At 57.1% G+C, this 21,139-nt stretch overlaps 6 protein-coding genes across 6 annotated transcripts; 4 read left to right on the plus strand and 2 right to left on the minus strand.

Annotated features, from left to right (window-relative positions):
* Positions 1-607: 607 nt before the first annotated feature.
* On the minus strand, positions 608-3,002 carry CcaverHIS019_0200330 (uncharacterized protein; the record flags this gene model as incomplete). Its single annotated transcript, XM_060596999.1, has 6 exons — positions 608-737; positions 771-1,220; positions 1,253-1,897; positions 1,935-2,652; positions 2,704-2,781; positions 2,822-3,002. The coding sequence occupies 6 exons, from the start codon at positions 3,000-3,002 to the stop codon at positions 608-610; spliced, it is 2,202 nt and encodes a 733-aa protein (XP_060453937.1).
* A 1,966-nt stretch (positions 3,003-4,968) lies between these two features.
* On the plus strand, positions 4,969-6,476 carry CcaverHIS019_0200340 (uncharacterized protein; the record flags this gene model as incomplete). The annotated part of the gene is made up of 3 exons (XM_060597001.1): positions 4,969-5,428; positions 5,643-6,003; positions 6,053-6,476. 3 exons carry the CDS (start codon positions 4,969-4,971, stop codon positions 6,474-6,476), a joined length of 1,245 nt encoding a protein of 414 aa, XP_060453938.1.
* Positions 6,477-7,621: 1,145 nt separating this feature from the next.
* On the plus strand, positions 7,622-9,498 carry CcaverHIS019_0200350 (uncharacterized protein; the record flags this gene model as incomplete). Its single annotated transcript, XM_060597002.1, has 2 exons — positions 7,622-7,766; positions 7,802-9,498. 2 exons carry the CDS (start codon positions 7,622-7,624, stop codon positions 9,496-9,498), a joined length of 1,842 nt encoding a protein of 613 aa, XP_060453939.1.
* Positions 9,499-11,353: 1,855 nt separating this feature from the next.
* Positions 11,354-13,496, plus strand: inda1 (uncharacterized protein; the record flags this gene model as incomplete). The annotated part of the gene is made up of 5 exons (XM_060597003.1): positions 11,354-11,517; positions 11,597-11,703; positions 11,914-12,020; positions 12,056-12,537; positions 12,584-13,496. 5 exons carry the CDS (start codon positions 11,354-11,356, stop codon positions 13,494-13,496), a joined length of 1,773 nt encoding a protein of 590 aa, XP_060453940.1.
* A 1,227-nt stretch (positions 13,497-14,723) lies between these two features.
* CcaverHIS019_0200370 (uncharacterized protein) lies at positions 14,724-15,959 on the plus strand (the record flags this gene model as incomplete). The annotated part of the gene is made up of 1 exon (XM_060597004.1): positions 14,724-15,959. The coding sequence occupies one exon, from the start codon at positions 14,724-14,726 to the stop codon at positions 15,957-15,959; it is 1,236 nt and encodes a 411-aa protein (XP_060453941.1).
* A 1,167-nt stretch (positions 15,960-17,126) lies between these two features.
* CcaverHIS019_0200380 (uncharacterized protein) lies at positions 17,127-19,373 on the minus strand (the record flags this gene model as incomplete). The annotated part of the gene is made up of 5 exons (XM_060597005.1): positions 17,127-18,447; positions 18,500-18,581; positions 18,730-18,754; positions 19,113-19,172; positions 19,212-19,373. The coding sequence occupies 5 exons, from the start codon at positions 19,371-19,373 to the stop codon at positions 17,127-17,129; spliced, it is 1,650 nt and encodes a 549-aa protein (XP_060453942.1).
* Between the last annotated feature and the right edge of the window lie 1,766 nt (positions 19,374-21,139).

The following is a 21,139-nucleotide window of genomic DNA, read 5'->3' on the forward strand; positions in this document are numbered from 1 at the left end:
TACGAATGGGCTCATCGACTGCCATTGCGGTGTGTGGAGACGGTGTTGTAAGTGGAGGTCGGTGGAGGAGGTGGGCTGAAGAGGAGGCTCGAGCGGGCTTCGGTGGCTTGGGATGTGACGCTGGAGGTGTCTTGAGTGACTCGATGTAGGGAGGCGGAGAAGTGGTCGGGTTCGATGAGGAAGAGAGCCATGTTGCTCGCCATCTTATCTTTCCACAGAGGCCAGCGTTCGAGGCGATTTGCCTCAATCTCATCGCAGGAACTTCATGTTTAGTTTGTAGCTGGTGAAATGTCGAGGGCCAGAACCTCGCAAGGCGGTGCGTGATAGTGTTTCGTGCCTGTAACTTTTCCTGGTTCCACCAAGATCTTATGGTCAAGATCATCTAATCAGCCCAGATTACAAGCACTGGTGAGACCCACTGCAATCATTACACGCCCAAGCTGCCAACCAACCCTGCATCGTACAAGTCTGCTCTCCACAATCAATATATCGTTGCCCCTCAAATCATAGCCTTTATTCTTCGTCCACTCCACCCTCATCACCTACACCATCGTTCCACATGTCTCCGCGCCGAGGTGGACCCTCGCACGCCGCGAGCCGCGCATGTTTACCACAGTCGTCGCTCATTACGCACCGCTGCCCCGTGCGCGTTGCCAACAGGCTTGAGGCCGAAACGCGCATTCTTGATCAGGTCGACCGGCGCCAATACGCCCTGCAGCGACCGACTCGGTGTACCCCTATGATTAGCATAGACAAAGAACCCTACTTACTGGTCCGTGCTCGGTGGCGGGGGCGAGGGAATCCGAGGACCAGCTGAGACACTGGTGGTCACGGTGGTGGCGACGCCCGTGGTAGTGCTGGTCGAGCCAGATGTGATTTGGATGTCCGCCGCCGCAACTCTTGGCGCAGCACTGGGAACGGGCAAGGACGTCGGCACAATATGCTTCAGTCCCTGGACAGCGGCCTGGAGCATTTCAGGTGTGGCATGCAACATCGCTTGCATGGGTTTGAGCTCGCTGGTGGGGTTCGCCTTAGCTAGCGAAGACACAGTCGGGCCGGTCGGAGGAATTGGTGGCAAGGTGAAACCACTAGAAATCGGAACAGCCACAAGGGGGGTTAGGCTGGAGCGGCGTCGCGCCAGTTGGGCAGCGAGTGACCCCACCTCCGCGAGAAAGGGAGGGCCAAGAAAGGGTCGCGGTGGACTGGTGGGGATGAGGATTCTGATGTCAGCGACACCCTTGACGAGACTCACTTTTCGGAGGGAGTCGACGAGCCCGACGACTCGGCCGCGGCCGAGAGGCTAGCTCTGCATTTGCAGCAGACAGGCTCGGCTTGCGCTTCTGCGGCAAGTGATTGCGAGGCAGTGGGAGGTGAGCGCGATTCCTCCAAGTCCTTGACCGCACCGCCGAGCACCTCCTGCGCTGCCGCGATCAGCTCTGCGGCGGGGCCGTTCACGCGATTCCGGCTCGCCTTGAGCAGCGCGCGCACTTCGTGCTTGGCCGCCGCTTTCGCCTGAAGCTTCGAGATGGATCGCTTCGTGGGGGTGCTCACGGCTGCGTCGGTAAGATGGGTGGTGCGCTGCGGCGTGTCGTTGTACCCAGTCTTGCTGCGGAGCGTCACGGGACTATCGCCGTTTCGGATGCCTGCGTCCACAGCCATCTTTCCTTCAGGCATGGCCACCTTGTTGCCTGCCAATTTAGCACGTGCGTGTTCTATTGTCTTGCGTGTGCGCACCCTCGGCAGCTTGGGGCTGAGGGGGGAGCACAATGGATCCCGCGCAACTGGGTTCGCTGAACTGCGGCGGCGCGGGCTTGAGGGTAAGGCGTTGGCCCACGCCTCGGCGCGACGGCATGGCGACCCTTTCTCAGCGATGGAGGGCGATGACTTGTACGTGGTACTGACATCAGCTTACGGACTTACGCTGCGGAACTTACCTGATACGGAGGCTTTTGGGAGTCTTGGTGAGAGTGTTTCGTCGTCTGCGTGCAACGGGCGTGACCTTGGCTGGCGACCCGGAGGCGACCTTGCTGGTAGACGCTGGTGGGGCAGGGCTCTTCGGCTGTCGTCTAACGGTGGGCGCTGCCGAAGCGCGGCTGGCACTCGTTGGCGCTGCGTAGGAGGGTACAGGATTGGGGGTGGTCGACTTGAGCGACCGTGACTTGTGTACAGACTCGGTTTTGGGAGTCTTGGGAGCCGTACTCTTGATGGACACGGCCGTCTTGGTGGACACGGTAGTCTTGCAGGACACGACGCTCTTGCTGGACACCGCACTCTTGGTGGACACTGCACTCCTGGTTGACAGTGGGCTCTTTACCGACGGTAAGCTCTTGGTCGACAGTGCGCTCTTTGTCGACATCTGGCTTTTGGTGGAAGCGGGGCTGTTGGTCTTGCTCTCGCGTCTGCGTGCGCACACGTCTGCCTTACTCATTTCGCTCAACGGCCGGCGCAGAGGCTCATCACTCCCCGCTTCCACCTCTGTTGTCAGGCCCAGCGTGTTGGCAGGTGCAGAGGCAGGTCTGGTTGTCGTGTCCTCCATGGGTATAAGTGCGCGCTGGACTGTGCGCTTGGGAGTAGTGTGCCGGCTCGCGTGTGTTGTGTCACTCGCGGAGGAGACCGTGCTCCCATACCATTGGGGCGAGCCCACAGGCGGGACTGTGGTCAGTTTTGCGATACGAGAGCAGAGAGGCTAGATTACGGACTCACGGTTCTCCTTGGTCGCCATCTCCACACGAATGTCTTTCGCTAGTGACGCTCTAGTTGGTGCGGAATAGCTGTGTTCCGCTGTTGTCAGCTTGGCTCGGCCAGCAGCAGTTAGACTCACTCTCTCTTTCGGGTTCGACTACCACAGGTCGAGTCTGCCGCAGGAGCTTGGAGAAGAAGCCCACAACCGTAGATGAGGATGAGTGATGAGGAGGTTGCGAAAGCGGCTGAGAGGAAGAAGGCAGCAGCATGTGTTGGTCCAGCGCGTGTTTGTCGTCCGCACCCGGCGCCACGGGCCCCATGTTTACCTCGACGACGTGTGTTCGTCGCCGCCGTGTAATCAGTGGCTGTCTTTTGCGGGCTGGACGGAGATGGGGTGGTGGCGTCGGAGAGAAAGGGCACATACGGCCATCACTACATGCGACCGGCTTTTATGAACCGGTGCATGGGTCGCGACCACCGTGCGCGCAACGCCGCTCAATAGGCCATGAGATGCTCTCACCACGGGCACCGCGTTACTGGCAGGGGTGAGCTGACTCATGCACACTTGAATTATAGATGGAGCTGAGGTCAGCTTCAGATGTTTCATCGTCACGTTGGCTCTTGTCGATTGCTCTCAAACACACACGCACACACGAGAAGATGCCGCACAAACCATCTTTGACCCGAGTTCGGCACGTTGGCTCCAAACGTCTACAATGTCGGGAATGCTTATCATCCAGCGACCTCGATAACTATCATTGAGTTACCTTGCGGTTGGTTTAAGATTCGAAAGCCTGTCAGGAGGTTGCATGCTGCGATCTGGCATCACTTTCGCCCCACTCATAGGCGACTCACCCTGCTCGAGGCATTCATTGGGAGCCGAAGCCCGAAGCAGAGTCAGAGCGGCAGCGTGACAGTCCATCCAAGTTGAACTTGTCGCCTCCAGCCACATACCGAGATGCATATCACTTCAGCAACTCGTGCTGTGAACGCAGGCCTAGGAAAATGTCACGTGATCGAGTCCGACTGCCCTGTTGGAAACTGCCTCCAGTTGTAATGCTCCACTTTCCGCGTGGTTTTGCTCCCGGCTGATTTTCTTTACCTTATGCGACGAGGACGTCGCACAAGCCACCGCGCCGCCACACCTCGCAGTACATCTACTTAGCCCGTAGACCTAAGCTAAGATGCCTGCCGCACCCCGCGGACCTGCCGCTCGAATCTGACGGCTCCAACTCGAAAAAAGTTCAATCTCGGAATTGAACCAAGGACCTACAGATTTCTGCATTGCAATCTGCCGCGCTAACCGCTGCGCCAATTGAACTGCGCTGGAATTTTGAATTCCGAGATTGGACTTGTTCTTCTTTTTCTCCATCCCACTGTGTCCTTCCCGGTGCAGGATACATACAGACAATGTCAGTAACTTCCAAGGACGTTTTCAGTGCATGGCCCTGGTTTGGTGTTGGTCTTTGCAGTTTGAGCAAACAAACTGTTGTGTTCCATCGCGGTTTAAATTGAAACACGGCAAATTCCGGCTTCAGTTGACCAGCTACGACAAGCTTCACATCCACTATGCCTGCTATGAGCAGCTCATGCTATGAGCAGCTCATGCATCCGCACAGTGTCAGAGTGAAGCAATTGAAGCCTTGCAATCAGACGACGACTAGAACTTGGAGTTTCTCATGCATATTCCCAGGTACAAACCGACATGTGTACGCCCAGACACGCCGATCACACTGATAGCCGCAATGTTTACACCCGAATCGACCAAAGCTCTTGTTGGATATCTCAGCCCTCGTGAGTTGTCCCGCACGTTTGTGACCGTCAGAAACAAATGAAGAATGGTCCCACGTCTTGGTCGTCAGCTCACCCCCGCTTCCGCGCATGACAATTGGACCGAGAGATTAAAGTTGCCGGCACCATCTGTCGATCATGATGTCATTCCCGAAGGCTGAATTGCCCGGGACTCGGGTCCTCTTCTCCTCTTCTCCTCTTAAATCAATCGAAGACCTACTATTCCTCCCCTACGAGCCTACCATTCCTGGGCTAGGCCGTCACTGTTAGTCAACAGGAACAGCAAACTCTGGGTTTCACGTCTCAAAGCGGCAACCTTGGGTCATCCGAGACTGCGGAAAGACCGGAGCGTCCTTTCCTCCTCCTCGCTGCGCACAACCGCGATCGAGGCTTGGCTCGGCAGCTGTTGACAGAACCCAATATAAGCTCGTCTCGGCAACATAGTTCGCCCTGTTGCCCAATCGCTCACTACCAACACATCCATCCACTCACACCATGACCATCCGCATCATCGCTCCCGGCCGCCAAGTCACTGCCGCCAGCGCCAACGGCAACGGTGTCAACATCTCGATTGACGGACACCACTTTGTCGTCGAAGCCAACCCGGGCGACAACATCCAACTCGAGCTCGACAACGGCAGTGTTGACGTCCCACCACCCAACGATGATGACCGCCGCCGTGGTTGGCGCCGCCTCAACGCCAACAACGCACTGGCCTACGCCGTCGAGGAGGACAAGATCGTGGTCCTCCCAGCCTGCAACATGAACAACTGGATGAGCGGCCTCCCGGACGACCGCGCGCTTGCGGATCTCACCATTCCCGGAACCCACGAGTCAGCGGCGCTTTTCGGCGGCTTTATCTCTCAGTGCCAGAATCACGATGTCGGCCAGCAGCTCCAGCATGGCATCCGCTTCTTCGACATCCGTCTCAAGGCTGTTGGTAACGAGCTGCAGAGTGAGTCTCAGAATATCGCGCATCAGTGTCGTTGAGGTTTCAACGTATCCACATGTGCCTTGAATGGTCAGCCATGGATGTGTCACTTGGGATGGTTCGGAGACGGCATCATCTCCGAGACATAAAAGTCGCGCCTCCTTTTGAAATCTACTCTTCTGTGCGGAGTGTACGCACACGTCCGCCGTCCACCGCAAGTTTCCTTTGCTCACACCAGCCTTCCACGGCGTCCAGGCGCAAAACTCGACGCTCCGCCAGCAGGTCGAGTGGATCGAGGAATTCTTGCGCCAGAATCCCCGCGAGACTGTCATCCTGTCGATCAAGCAGGAGCAGGAGGACGCTGAGCAGTTCCCGCAGCTCGTACAGGATGCACTGTCGTCAGGAATGTGGCGGTTCGATGAGAACTTCCCAACGCTGGGCGAAGTGCGCGGCAAGGGCATCTTCTTCAGTCGCTTCGGCAAGAAGAGCGACGACCAGTTCCCGAACGGCCAGGGCCTCAAGCCCATGCGGTGGCCAGACAACCAGGCAGACGGCTTTGACCAGGACTGGCACGGCACCCAGTTCCGCATCCACGACTGGTGTGTTTCCCTCTCTCTCCCCTTGTCATATTTTCCGTGCTTACTTCAGGTACGACACCGACAACATTGCCGACAAGACAAGCGGTGTCACCAACTACGTCGACTCGACATGTGATGGGCGCGGTGCGGGTGTCGGCCCCAACCATCCCATGACGATCGCCTTTGCGTCCGCTGGCAAGTTTCCCGGAGCGCCGCCGCACTGGATGGCGTCGGGCGGCTCGGCCGGCGGCATGTCGCAGGTTCTGTCAGTCGGCGCGAGCCTGTTCGGCAAAATCGGCGGTGGCGGTGGCGGTGGCGGTGGAGGGGGTAGCGATACCGGCCCAGAGGGCGGTGTCAACGCCCGCCTCGTCCGGTGGCTCCTCAACAAGGCGATGGAGTGTCGCCGACCGCGTGCAATTATTAATCTCGACTTTTACGACGAGACGAACGGGATGCAGGAGCTCATCGCTGCGCTCAACGCGCTCCCGGAGTAAAGTGCACACGTCGTGGACAATATGATGGACAATGTGATGAAGCAATAACTACAACAGGACGGGGGGAGTGTGGTATACAGGCACTTGAGTGCTGCGAGCATCCGCCACTCGAGTGCTGTTCCATAAGGACGGAGTACGAAAGCCGCCGGGAAAGATGTCAGTCTCAGTCTCCGGATTGTGCTGCTGTGGAGTCAACTGCTCTCAACTCGATGACATCAAGGTTGGTAGACACGATAGGCACGGTTGCTGTGGAAAGACACACCCGCTGGCGGTCGGGTCATTCGACAAGGTCGCAGTGTCCGATACTTGCCAAAGCCTTCGAGCCTCGTCATTTCTCTCTCGCTGACGTGCCCATGACGCATTCGGAACGGAATGCAATTGGCCCAAGCGGGAACCCCACGGAAAAGCGGAGCAACTCCACCACAATAATGATCGAACTGACAAAAGACTCCTCACATTTTGCTCATCACAGTGTATGGCCGCCAGAGTCACGGCGACGACCCCCATCAACACATGCTCCACATGCGTTTTTTTTGGCAATGTCAGCCTCACAGCCCCGTCATTGGCCGCGGACCTGCCTGGCTTGGTCCTGACTGCGCCGAGAGGTACATTGTTCTGCGACGAGATGTCGTCATCGTGGAACGCCGAGATAACTACACCATGTGGTCCTGGATCTTGTCGCCACGCACCCCGCTGGTGAAACACCTACCCCGCAGCAGCCAGCTAGACGCTGGTTGTCAACAGGCACTCTTGGTCGCCATCAACATGACATCACTCCTCGTGCAGCCTTCTCTTTCCAACTCATCCATCGAGCCAACTGCATGTCTACTGACTGTGGAGCACATCCTCGATTATCCTTTGGCTGCTGTCCTCTCACCATGCTTGCATGGAGCTCGGGGTATGACCTCATTGCTGGGTGGTGGGCATGAGCACTCACTGACGGAACGGGCTTCACTGCTCCGCTCCCCCAACGAACGCGGCTTCACGCTCCACCGCCCGAGGGAGAGAGGCAAGCTTGATTGTATCGCCACCATTTTCACGCTATAAAGACCATCACTGCTCTCTGTCCAACGTCCAGAATCATATCTCTGAGTAATCAGACTAATTCCAATCTCTCAGTAACGACTTCCAACGAACTACCAACCATGAACCCCACCCATCGCGACGAGCGCAGGGAGGGAATGGGCGTCGCTGACATGCCCGGCGGCTTCGGCAGCGGGGTCGCCCCTCCCAACACTAGTGCCGGCTTCAACACCAACACCAACACGTACAGCTCGACCGACCCGATGCGTAAGTCAACTACCGCTTCACACCCTAATAGTCAGAGTCTGGCAACCCTGTCACGGGCCAGCACGGTCTCCCCGGCACTGAAGGTCGCCACGCGCCCACCGTCGGCGAATCCGGGTTCTCTTCCACCGGCTTTACTGGTACCCACGGTGCTACTGGTACCCACGGTGCTACCCACGGTGCTGGCACCGCACTTGGCGCTGGTTCCCTCGGCGCGGGTGCCGGCGGCGTCGCTTCCCACGAGTACAATCAGCAACACACGGGTGTGGCAGGATCCCACGCGGCCGGTGTGACGGGATCCCACAGCCCCGGCACCACCAAGGACAAGATCATTGACAAAGTTACCCCCGGCACAAACACGTACGGGACTACCGACCCCACCAACTCTGGCTCGGCTCTTACCGGTCGCCATGGAGCTCCCGGTTCCGGAGGCCGCACTGGCGGCACGCATGGCAACGTCGACCTCTCGTCGCTTCCCGCCACAGAGCGCTCTCCAGACGACGGCTCATCCGCTGCTCAAGCTGTGCGCACTCAGGGCATGACTGCCGAGGACGCCAAAATGAAAATGGCTCTCGACAAGATGGGTATCTCCAAGGACGAGTTCCGTCGCGACGACTTCAGCCCAGAGCCGGCCGCTGGTGAATCCATCACAGGCACCACCGGTACTGGTGAGACAGGCGACCGCCACCACACAGGTACTGGCGCTGCTGGCGTTGCGGCCGGAGCTGGTACTGCAGGGCTTGCAGCCCATCACGGCACTCACGGGCCTGGTACCACGAAGGACAAAGCTATCGACAAGGTCACGCCTGGTACAAACACTTATGGCTCTACCGACCCTGCCCATTCTGGCAGCGCTGTCACGGGCAAGCACGGCTTGCCAGGCTCCGAGGGACACACTGGTACTGCTGGTACCGGTATGATGGGCGCCCGCGACCCTGGTTACCAGGCTGCTCCTGGCACCGCGGGCCACCACTCTGGCGCCGGTACAGCTCTCGGCGCAGGTGCCCTCGGCGCAGGCGCTGGTGGTGTAGCCGCCCACGAATACAACACCCACCACAACACCCACCACGGCACTGGCGTTGCTGGCACCCACGGCTCGGGCATGACTGGCTCGCGCGGGCCCGGTACCACGACGGACAAAGTTATGGACAAGTTTACACCGGGGACCAACACATACGGCACCACCGACCCTATGAACTCGGGTTCGGCCGTCACAGGCAAGCACGGCATGCCAGGCTCCGAGGGCCACCACTCTGGCGCTGGTACAGCTCTCGGCGCAGGTGCCCTCGGCGCAGGCGCTGGTGGTGTAGCCGCTCATGAATACAACACCCACCACAACACCCACCAGGGCGCTGGCGTTACTGGCACCCACGGCTCGGGCATGACTGGCACGCACGAGCCTGGTACCGCGAAGGACAAAGTTATGGACAAGGTTACACCGGGAACCAACACATACGGCACCACCGACCCTATGAATTCGGGTTCGGCCGTCACGGGACGTCATGGCCTTCCTGGCTCCGAGGGCGCCGGCGTCACCAACACTGGTTCCGGCCACATGACGGACAAGGCCTCGCACGGCACTGACGGTGCTCACACGAGCTCGTCGGGATCGGGTCCTGGCGGCTTATTGCACAAGATCAAGAACGAGGTCGAGGGACTCTTGAGCGGACATGGCAGCTCTGACAATGCCAACGTTGGTACGCATCACACCAATAACCCCAACCATCCCATTTGAGCACAACGCGTTTGGTGCTGGCGCGGCCATGGTCATATCTCAACCAGCGCGTAAGGCAGAACACTATGCGCTGCCTGAACAGCCACAACAATCGTATTCGTAAGGAGAAAGAAGGAGAAGAAGAAGCAGATAACTAGGATTTGTAGAGATGCAGCAGATAACCAATGTGGAAGAAGCTCTCGGTCTTGAGCCGGGTGGAGGTGTGTACACGTTTCACTGCAGGTGCGAGAGCAAGAACTTGCCCTATAATCGTGCTTATGCTTGGCATGCTGTGCGTTCTGCACGCGCTGGACGCCGTGCAGAAGCCTGTGCGGTGGCTTCTATGCCGCAATCAAGACAGTCATGTTTTTGGTTGGGTTTGGGTTCAGCTGTTCAGAGAGCGAGGAATGTAGCACGAGCCAGGCGTGCGAGACGTTCCCACCCCATGTGAGTTCGGGGAGAACAAGGTTTGCTGCAAGTTTGCAGCCAACTCGGCCGCCGAACGCTTCTCCTGGACCGTGCATGTGCTCTGATCACTTTCGAGGCGGCCTGAAAGCCACCGATACAATCGATTGACCGCAAACAATGGACAATGAACATAACTACAAAGTGTGAATCTGCTGATTAGATCTGATAGCGGTGGCCTGTACGAGCGATCGAAAGAGCAGACGTTAAAATTGCCGTCAGAAACAACGCCACACGTTGCACAACTTGTTTCGCCACCGACCTCTGCATTTCTGGGCGCGGCTGGCTGCAGAGGTACATGAGAACGCTGTTGCCAGGACCATGCCATGACCACGCTGCCCTGAACAATGGTCTATCACCGCGTCTTGCAGTTCATCCACCGTGTCGTACTCTCGCTGATAAAAGCACGTCACCACGTTGAAAATACGGTGCCATGTGCACCCTCGCACTGCCGTCACCCTTTAGTGTGCACCACGCACAGGCCTCTGTGATATAGATTCCTGGACCTGGCCTCATCATCCCGACTATTCTCGTCGCCAGCTCTGACGTCTTACATGCAATGAGCCAGTAAGGCCACGCCCAGCCCTCCCCAACATTAGTGTAGTACGGAGTAACTGGTTTTCGTTTTTCGTTCAGGGTGAGCAAGATCTGGGGGGTCTGGCAGATGGTCAACGGAATGAGTTATTGGCCCAAGGGTCAATCTTCGTCAGTGACTTATCACAAGAGTTTGCGCGGCTCGCTTGGACACGGCTAAACGGGCGACCAGGACAAGTTGCAGCCTCTACCAGGGTAAGGGGCATGCAAGTTTCTCGTCTGCTCCTTGGGCTTGGGCGGACATTGGCCCCACAGTTTGCGTTACGCCCTCTAGTCCTGTCAGACCCTTTCTCCAACGACTGTGCGACGATATTGGGTAGTTGGCACGAGGAGGGCCCTTTCCCAATGATATTTGGTTCGGGCATGATACACAGAGGCCGTCAGGTAGTGGACGGAGCCTGTCGGACATGATCGCTCTTTTTGGGCCCCGTGCGCACACGAGGCTACATGCCCTGCACCATGCATCCTCGTTGCCCTCAAGCCTCAAACCGCTAGCCGGACGCCTCTTTCCCTTCAAACTTCTCCATCTATCAGCTCACTCTCTCTCTCTTACCGCTTCGAGGCTAAGGACCTCAAGAGACCCCGGTCACTCCCCACATTGCCTTATCCACGTTCCTCACCTCACTCGTTCAAAACTAGCCCACTCCGAGACCAGAGATACAACCCCCCTCTCTGTCTCTTGTTATAGCAATATCGCCTCGGTCCGCGACCGCCCTTAACCATATCGTCGACTTATCCGCCTCGCCGCGACCTGCGACCCAGCTCTCCCCCTTCTCCTCCCACTTCCGTCTCCCCGCTGGTCGCCCTTCCCGCCTTCATGAGTTACGACAAGTTTGAAAAGTCGTCTTCGAACGGCCATACTACCTATGACGCGATCCTCTCCGGCCAGGAAGAGACCTACTATGATCCCTCCAAGGAGTCATGGGCCACGCGCGCAGGCCTCAACCTCGAGTCCTTCAAGCGCGCTCCCGGAAGTACTCGGTGCGTCAAGTTGATGCGGCGTCGGGGTTTAGACCGGGCTGCCTAAAATAAGACCACAAGGACCGAGCTGATCATGCAGCGGCCTCATCGCACACGGTGACATCCCACCAGAGCTCCTTGCCTACGACAACCCGATGCTCCAGCAGAAGATGCGGCCACGTCACTTGCAGATGATTGCTGTCGGCGGTGAGTTTGAGTCTGAGATCTCCCAGTACCGCTATGAAGCCGCCACTCCAACTCTTGTTGCCAAGTGTCGGTTGACTGAATACTTTATCTGTCAAACATAGTCTCACATCATCCTGAAGGTTTCGGTTAGCTGTGACCCGGTCACGTGTTGCCCTTGCAACTCCATCCTTTGCGCGAGATCCAAACCAGAATCAAGCATACTTACATCAGGTGCCATCGGTACGGGTCTGTTCGTCGGCTCTGGTTATGCTCTGTCGGTCGGTGGTCCCGCTGGTATTCTTCTTGCCTGGACTATTATGGGTGTTATGGTCTTCTTCGTGAGTCCACCTAGGCCTCTCCATCTAACAAGTAGATCGCCCAAGCTCTCGGTGAGCTTGCTATCGTCTACCCGGTTTCTGGCGGTTTCTTCACACTCGCCAGTCGCATGCTTGATCCTGCACTTGGGTGTGCTCTCGGATGGAACTATGCTTTCCAGTGGGCCGTCACTCTTCCTCTGGAAATCACAGTCGCGACGTCTACAGTGATGTACTGGCAGAACGCGGCCAACATTCCCCTCGCCGCCTGGTACACCATCTTTTTCGTCATCATCATCATTGGAGCCTTGTTCGGTACGCTTGGATACGCAGAGACTGAGTTCTGGGTCTCGGCGCTCAAGCTACTCGTCGTCATCATGTTCCTTTTCATCGCTGTCATCTGCGTCTGTGGCGGTGGCCCTGCGGGGACTGTGTACGAAAATTACATCGGCGCTAGGTATTGGCACGATCCAGGAGCGTTCGCAAACGGTTTCAAGGGCGTGTGCAGCGTGTTCATCACTGCCGCTTTCTCTTACGCTGGGTAAGTGTCATCGTCTCGTTTCTGCTACAGTTTCTCTGACAGGCAGTTCCGAAATTGTCTCGTTCGCAGCCACTGAGACGCCTAACCCCCGCAAGACCATGCCCTCGGCTATCAAGAACATCTTCTGGCGTATCGTCGTCGTATATCTCTCTCTTATTCTTCTCATCGGTTTCGCCATCCCTTACGACGAGCCGCTTCTCGCGGAAGGTGTGGGTGCCAACGGCTCGCCCTTTGTCATCGTTATGCGCCGCGCCAGCATTGGGGGTCTCGACTCGTTTGTCAACATCACCATCGTCTTTGCCGTGCTGGCCATGGGCATGTCGTGCATTTATGGTGGTTCGCGCCCCATTGTCGCTCTCTGCGAGATGGGTTACGGCCCAAAGTTCCTGACTTACGTTGACAAGTCGGGTCGCCCTCTCTTTGCTGTTGCCCTTATTGTCGCTTTTGGCCCGATCGCATACCTCAACCTTATTGAGAAAGCTGGCGAGAAGGTCTTCACCTGGCTCTTGGCGCTGTCCGGCCTCTCGACCCTGTTTACTTGGCTCACCATCTGCCTCACCCACATTCGTTTCCGCCGCGCGTGGGCCGTCCAAGGCCACTCGGTCGAGGAGCTTCCTTACCAGGCGACTGGCGGCGTCATGGGCTCGTACCTCTCGGTCGTCCTCATCGTCCTCATCCTCATCGCTCAGTTCTACGCCGCCGTCTGGCCCATTGGCGAGAAGCCGACTGGCGCGGTGGCTGCCGAGGGATTCTTCACGGTCTGGCTCTCGCTTCCCGTCATGCTCATCATGTACGCCATTAGTTGGGCATATATCCGCACTTGGCCCAAGCGTGCCTGCGACATCGACCTCGACACTGGCCGCAAGAGCTGGCTCACGGTCGAGGAGATGCGCCAGTTCCGCGCCGAGCGCGCCTCCTTGCCTTGGTACAAGCGCCTCTACCGCCTTCTCTTTGCTTAATCCATTTCTAGAAGGGGTCCCATCATCATCACCAGTTAACCATATTCATTCTATACCCCACTACTACTACTTGCTCTCTTGTTATCTGGCCTGTGCGCGCGCTGAGCCCCCCCCCCCCTCCACCTTTAGATGCATCTGCTGGACCCGGCCCTCTCTCTGAGAACATCTGTTAAATGTCTTCGAGGTTTGCATTGTTGCGCGATTATGTGTTTGGCCGGAAATCCCGTGCGTGCAGGGCATCCAACGGCGGCCGGCGGCCATTCTGGCTCTCGGACCGCTCAAGTGGGCGTGCCCAAGCTGCATTCCAAGAACGGAATGCAGTGTTCCAATGTGAGGAAGTGGCTTGAGTGACCCTGTTACGAAGGTTTAACGGGCGATCCGTGGGTTGTGGCTAGACTTGAGGGTACAAAGCATCAGTCAAGCTGCAATCAGAGACATGGTGGGCAAAGGTGTCATTCTAGGAAGTTACCCAAGATTTTGTTGCGTGTTTATTCATTCTGGTAATCGGTACATTGCATATTGGCCGGTCGCCGCGTTTCACAAGCCACCATCAGACGCAACTTGTGCCTGGTTTGCGGCTACACTTCCGGCATAGGAGTTTGTATCCCGCGTGAGATTGCACCAAGCTGGGAGAGTTTTGTCCGTGATGGACGAGCATAGGTCCTGCGACGTTTAGGGCACGCGGCCCCTTGAAGCCGCTATATGGCCCGGAATGGGCCCGGAATGCCGTCACAGCTGCACAAGAGCGAGTGTGTATGCCATCACTTCATGTCTCTTTACCACTCATCTGCCGCGTACCCAAACAAGCATTGGGACTGTTGTCATCAAGGCCTCGATGCGTCCCGCTAGCTTTGACGTGAACTCAACTTTATCGCAGTAGCAGTGACATTCACCCTCCAAGTGAGACGATACAACCAGGCAAACATGATTCTGGGCCCAGAATGCACAAAGCGGATGATCGGCCGTTCAACCTGCCCTTGGCACCTATAGGTCTGTTCACACTCTTACCGGAGCTCTCTTTCGGGCTGGGCTGTCCTGAGAGCACAGTGCACTCTGCTTCTCCTCCTTGCCCAGCCTGCAAGCCCGCTAGTCAACAGCCTGGCTATGCAACGGTCGTGTGATCAAATGTGAAGCCAGTATCACTAAAGGGCGCGCGTTGTTGTCGCGACATGTTGAGACACTCGTTCTACCCACCTCACCGCAAGCCTACAGCCCCCGCCCATCAATATGAAGGCCTTCGCCCTTGTTGCCCTCCTGTCTGTATCGCAGCGCGGTGCTTCCGCCATCTCCGATCGTGCTCAAGACCGGTTCATCTATTCGACTGTCATTGACGATTTCAAGGGCGGTTTCCGGGCAAACGACGCCGACGCCAAGTGGAATTACTTTGGGTTTGGGCCCTACGTTGGCGACGACGGCATTGCCAGCACCTCCAAACCTAAAGGAGGGCGACTCACTGTCTCCTCGCCGGGAACCGGACCAACAGGCGAGCCGGCTTTCACCCTCACTGCTCCCCCGACCGGCGGCGTTCCAGGCGACATCGACCACGTCAAATGGCTAGTTTTCGCGAACGCGACTTCGAGTGCCGGATACCCGGGGCACGACACGGCGGCCGGCTACGTGACCTCATGTGAGGCGCAAATCAGCGCGACCATGTTTGGGACGCAAGCCAACCCGTTCGGGGTCAACGCGGCCGACCCCTCTCTCGGCTGGGCCGGTGCGGTCAATGGAGATTTCGAGACGTTTATGATTTTCGACTTTGCCTTGACGAACGACGCGGTATATGCGCTTTACGAGCGTTTACCATTTGGCCGCAGCGAGGCGCGCAACTACGCGAGCTTCACTGCCCTCACGCGTGTTGCATCTCGCCACCCAGGCGACAGGCATGTGCTCAAGGTCTCGTATGACCGATCTGCCAAGACGGTCACGTGGCTAGTCGGCAAGCGCGAGGTCTACAAGATCCACCGTGTCGGATTCTACCCACCTGACCGCTCCAGCGTGCTCATCGACCGCGGAGGAGTCGAGGAGGAAGTGGGCGAGATGCGCCAGCTTGTGTGCGGCGTTGGAACGTTTACGCTCATGGACGGCTTCGTCCCCTCACTCGGCAAGGGCTTGGTCCGCCTCAACCAACAAGAGGACTACTACATTCACCCTATCACTGGCGCTCCACTCGAGTTTGTCGACGACGCTAGCGCCGACAACAACCGGCTCTTCGGACAGGGCGCGGAATTAATCGTCGATTCCGTCACTGTGTCAAGTGCCAAGGCTGGGACCAATGGTAACAACGGCAACAACGGCAACAACGGCAACAACGGTAACAACGGCAACAACGGCAACAACGGTAACAACGGCAACAACGGCAACAACGGTAACAACGGCAACAACGGCAACAACGGCAATGGAAACGCAAACGGCAGCGGCCATGGTCCCAAGCGAATGGACCGGGCAGAGAAGGGCAGCCAGTAATCATGGCCCCTTGGATGTGTACTTGTAACCTTATCTCATAATCTGGAATGACTCCTTGTACGTTTGTTAGCAGAGACCGACCTTATCATCGGGGGTAATAGGCCGACATTGCCGAACCTGGTCAAAGTTGGAACCCTGCCTCCACTTGCAAACCTCCAACCCACTCAAAACAAAAAGCCAGCCAAGCTTGGGAACGCAAAAATGCATATGCCAAGGCCAAAAGAGAAGCTGCAACAGCTACAGGTCACGACGGGGGTCGAACCCGCGATCTCCTGATGACGAACTTGAGTAATCGTAGTCAGACGCGATGCCATTTCGCCACGCGACCATTTGATGGTGAGCTGATTCTGGGTCTGTATATAAACCCTTTCCCTTATGAACTGCACCTCTCCTTGCCCCTCTTGGATTTTACCCATAGACGCCTCCATAGTACGGCCTCTGGGTGCGTTAAGAGGCGTTGATAGTAGCCTTAAATGTGATAGACACCCGTTGTGGACGGGAATGAATGTCGACGAGCCTCTTTGCATACACTTGTGTAAGGTCGTCATACTGCACGCGTTGGTGAATCGGTACTGTTGAGCTCGTTGTCTGGAGTCGGTGATTGTTAGTCCACGCTGGCTAGACGATAACATCGATAAGCGTGGGGGGTTTGACCAGAAGAGCTATAGGTTGTCCAGAAGAGCTATAGGGTAGTCCAGAAGAGCTATCGGGTTGTCCAGAAGAGCTATCGGGCTCGCTTGCATTGCTCGTTCGCACCTGTACGCTCAAACAGCATACGCGATTCAAAGACGCAGTATAGCGAGTCCGCTTGACGCAGATCGAATTGACCTGCTGTCCCATCCAAGTTGAGGGCGGGGCTCACGGACACGATCCAAGACAGTTGTAACCTCCTCACTATCAGTCAGAGCGCCTGCAGATAGATATCCCTTGACTCAGTACTGTTTTTCGATGCAAGATGCATGTGCGTGTGCGGAGAGCACTGGACAACGGCTATATGATTTATCTCCCCTTTCTACCCCCCATTCTTTTACGTACTCTGAACCCACATGCACGACACGATACCCACTACCCTAACACCCCTGGAAACATAAAATTGATTGCGGCGGCCACAGCCTGCTGGCCCCGCGGATACGATATGTGATGATATGCACATTGCACGCCCACGCCTTAGATGATGGCGTGAAGGATGCGGCCCCAGCGCGTAGCGGGAGGGGGCTTGGGAGGGCCAAAGTCGTCCTCGTTCGAGTCGGTCTCGAGATCAATGAGCTCGAGAGGGATCATCTTGTCCTTCTTAAAGGCCTTGTGGCCAAAGTACGCGATGAAGAAGAGCGGGATTGGCAGGTAACCGACAATAAAGACGGGGGTGTCCCACTTTCCCTTGAGGAAGACCTTCCACGAGTTGAAGAGGACGACAATGGCGCAGAAAATGAGAGTGTAGTAGCCGAGGATGGGCTGCATCCAGTCGGGGGCCTTGTACTTGTGGAGGCGAGCGCGGTCGAAGCCCTGGAGCTTGCAGGCGCGGTGGAAGCGAATGTAGATAAAGGCGATACCGCACCACGAGATGAGACCGACGACGGCAATCATCGACGAGAAGTAGTCAAAGATCTGCCACGCGGTCTTGTCGCCGGCAGCGGTGTAGCCAAGGAGGCCAAAGCCAAAGGTGACCATGACACAGAAGATAGGAGTACCCCAGCGGTTGGTGCGCTTGAAGATGGCGGGGGCGCGGCCGTTGTGCGCGAGCGCCCAGAGAGCACGGGTCGAGAGGTACATGTGAGCGCTGGCGGCCGAGGTGGCCGAGCAGAGAACACCAGCGTTGATGACCGAGGGGAGAGCCTTGATGCCGACGCGCGAGAAAGCAAGGACGAACGGCGACGAAGCAGCGGTACCAGTGCCGAGACGGAGGTTGGGGTCGCTCGACGGCATAATGAGGGTGATGACAAAGGTGGTGCACACGAAGAAGATGACGATACGGATCCAGACACGCTTGATCGCCTTGGCCATGTTGTTCTTGGGGTCCTCGGCCTCACCAGCAGCGATGGAGACGTTCTCGAGACCACAGTAGCCAAAGGCAGCACGGGTGAGGGTGGCCCAGAAACCAAGGAACTGGCCAAGACTGCCCTCAATACCGAGGTACTGGCGGAAGGGTCCGTTCTCGCCGGTCCAGTACTTGAAGCCGATCACCTCATGCTTGGGGTTGCCGCCAGCCGAGACGATGACGGACGCCAAGATAAGGCCGATAATGAGGATAATCTTGGTAAGGGCGAACCAGAACTCGCTCTCGCCGTAGACCTTGACGCTCCACGAGTTGAGGAAAGTGCAAACACACAGGCAAACAGTAATCCAGACGGCGACGTTAACGTCCGGGAGCCAGAAACCGATGAGGACGGCGCAGGCAGAAAGCTCGGCAGGGTAGAGGATAGTCCACAGGTACCAGTAGAACCAGCCCATGGCGAAGGACATGCTGTCGCCGACGTATCGCTGTGCAAGGCTATCCGTTAGCGACCAGCACCCGACATATCGGCCGTTATTGTGAGACTCACGCGATGTGACCACCAGCAATCGGAGTGTGGACAATCATCTCACCCAGGCACGCCATCATCGAGTACACAACCGTACCCATCACTGAGCGTCAGCGAGGATTCCTGTCAAGCCAGTGGAGAGCAGCCTGAGACTGTGCGGAGCCACGCGCCGCAACCCTATGGATCGCGGACAGCGCTGCCGTGCTTGGCATCCAGATCTCCAAACTGCGCTCTGCAAAGAATAGACTCACAGGCAAAACCGAGGAACATGCCAAGCTGTAGACAGTCAGCATTGCAATTTTCGCTAAGCTCGCCACGACCGTTCTCGGAATGGGACAATTCTCGGATGCCAAGACCAGTCCAGGAAAATTCCCTCAGGCACGGATCTCGATTTTTGGTATGCTTGAGCGCATCGCATAGCGGTTGGCTGACGCAACTCCGACAGAGGTCAGGCCCCTCCGGAGTCGGTCGAGCCATTGGCTGTCGTTCAACCATATGGGGCCGTAGGAAGCGGGGCTCCTGCGGCTGGAACAAGTTCCGACACTCCGTGGGCTTCTCATGCACAAGTTCCGTCCAGAGGAGAGCAACGGCAGTGGAGACGAGACGAGACGAGTTGAGAAGACAAGACACTCACAGGTCCACCGTCCGCAAGAGCAGGCGCGGTACCGAGGAAAAGGGCCGTACCGATGACACCCTGCTGTCAGCCAACAAGTTCCTGCAGATTGAGACCTACGCCGAGGGCAATCATCTGAATGTGACGGTCCTTGAGGCCACGGTGGAGACCCGGCTCGCCGGTCTCACCGGCGACCTCCTTGGCATCCTCGACATTGACCGAGGCGGTGTTCTTGTCGTCGTAGTATGAGGCCGCGACCTGCGCTTCGATGTCTTTAGACATGTTGCCAAGACTTGGGCTTGGTTTGACGGGTTGTGGCGAATTAACGAAAGTTGGAAGTGTTTTAGAGGTCGAGTAATGTACCGTTGTGCGGGGATGGTGTTGACTCGGCGTCAAGTTGCGGGGATAGTCTTAAGACGGCGTCGTTGTGACCATTATGAATGAATCGCGATATCGGCCCCGCCCCCACATCCCACATCTACCGACTCGTGCCTATCCGCTAATCCCCGGCCCCATGGGCCGTGTCCCGCTCCTGAAATTAACAGCTGAGCGTGCAGCCGACGACATGGACAACAGACTCAACAACGGCGGAGGCGTTGTTGGCGAAGTTAGTCTCGCGTGGCGTGTGTGGCGGATTTGGCGACTCTAGCGATCTCCGTTCCCCCCTATCCCCTACACCCGGCGCCTCCGTCCCCTTGCAAGAACAAAAACGCTTTTGCTCTAGCCAACGAGCATCCACCTCTGTCAGCTTTGAGCACGTCCGGGGGTAGAGGGGTTATCATCGCTACCCCCGCAATGAGGGAACGCTGCTTTCCAAGATCCGTCGCTCCATCCTGACACCCCCCCATCTCGATGCCCATCGTGGGGACAGTGGGGCCTGTGCTCTTCACGGAATGACATTGCTCATGAAGAAGCGACAGCGTTACGTTTGGTCCCAACTTGTGCAGACGCTCGCGCGACCTGTTACACCTCGTGAGAGGTCAATAGAGGTCATGGATGTGTGATCCGACTCGGAGACGAGGAGCAAATTTGCGACACATTTCATGTTTGGTCGATCACATGCATTGCCCCAAAAGCACGTGTTCCAGTCATTGATCGCCAGGTCGTCAGGTAAGAAGTGGCACTCTGATTCGGTATGTACAAAGTACATGCACTGCGGATGAGAGCCGCCCCGACTGAACTGCGTCAATCGGTGTCAATGGACCGCTTCCTTGCGCTCCACCTGGGCCTGCGCCTTTCGACCTGATGAAGAATTCCAGAGTTAGGGAGGCCAAGTCGGTTAATTCATTCCGGCTCTTGCTATATCCTACAGTACCACGACTTGTCCAGCAACCCCTGACCCAGCAGATTTTATCAAATGTGCCATCAGCGCTCACAATCACAATCTCCACCTTGCACGGCCCGCGAGACTGGAGCGGTCGGCGATCAACGGCTGGGCTCCACTTGAGATCCTCGGAGCCGACTTTGAATCGCCACCATCGCCACTCTATCATCCATCACAAGATGCAATCCTCACTTTGAGACCGCTGACCTCCAATATGTAACCTGTGACACATCGCCAAGGCTTTTGTTTCGAGGCACAAATGTTCCATTGTCCATCGAGATGCGTGGCCCCGCCTTCAAAGGCAGCTCAGCCAAGCCTCGCCAGAACCCGTCGTCGGAACTTGGACCATCACGTGCCCTGTCGAAGCAAGGCACCTGACGTCTCAGGAGGTGCATTGGTCGCCCGCTCAACCCACCTATTGGTTGTGGCCAGCTTGACTACTCGGGACCTCTCTCGTGTTGATGGTAGGTGACATTCGAGAATCGGGTTACCCGATGTGTGGAATGTCCTGACCCAGAGTGGCAAAGTGGCGGAGTGGAAAGCCACACCATGAGATTGATTGGCGTGATGGGCCCCCATAATCGAGTTGAGCATAAACCTGCCAATCCCCGTCTTCTCTACTGGGGACGTTCGTTCAGCGACGCATGCGTCTCATTTCGCGTCGCTTGTCGGGTCAAGGCTGGTATACCCGACGCGGCTCGTGCCTCCGTACCTCGCAACGTAA

The sequence above is a fragment of the Cutaneotrichosporon cavernicola genome, assembly GCF_030864355.1.
Source record: "Cutaneotrichosporon cavernicola HIS019 DNA, chromosome: 2".
In the NCBI taxonomy this organism is placed as follows: Eukaryota; Fungi; Basidiomycota; class Tremellomycetes; order Trichosporonales; family Trichosporonaceae; genus Cutaneotrichosporon; species Cutaneotrichosporon cavernicola.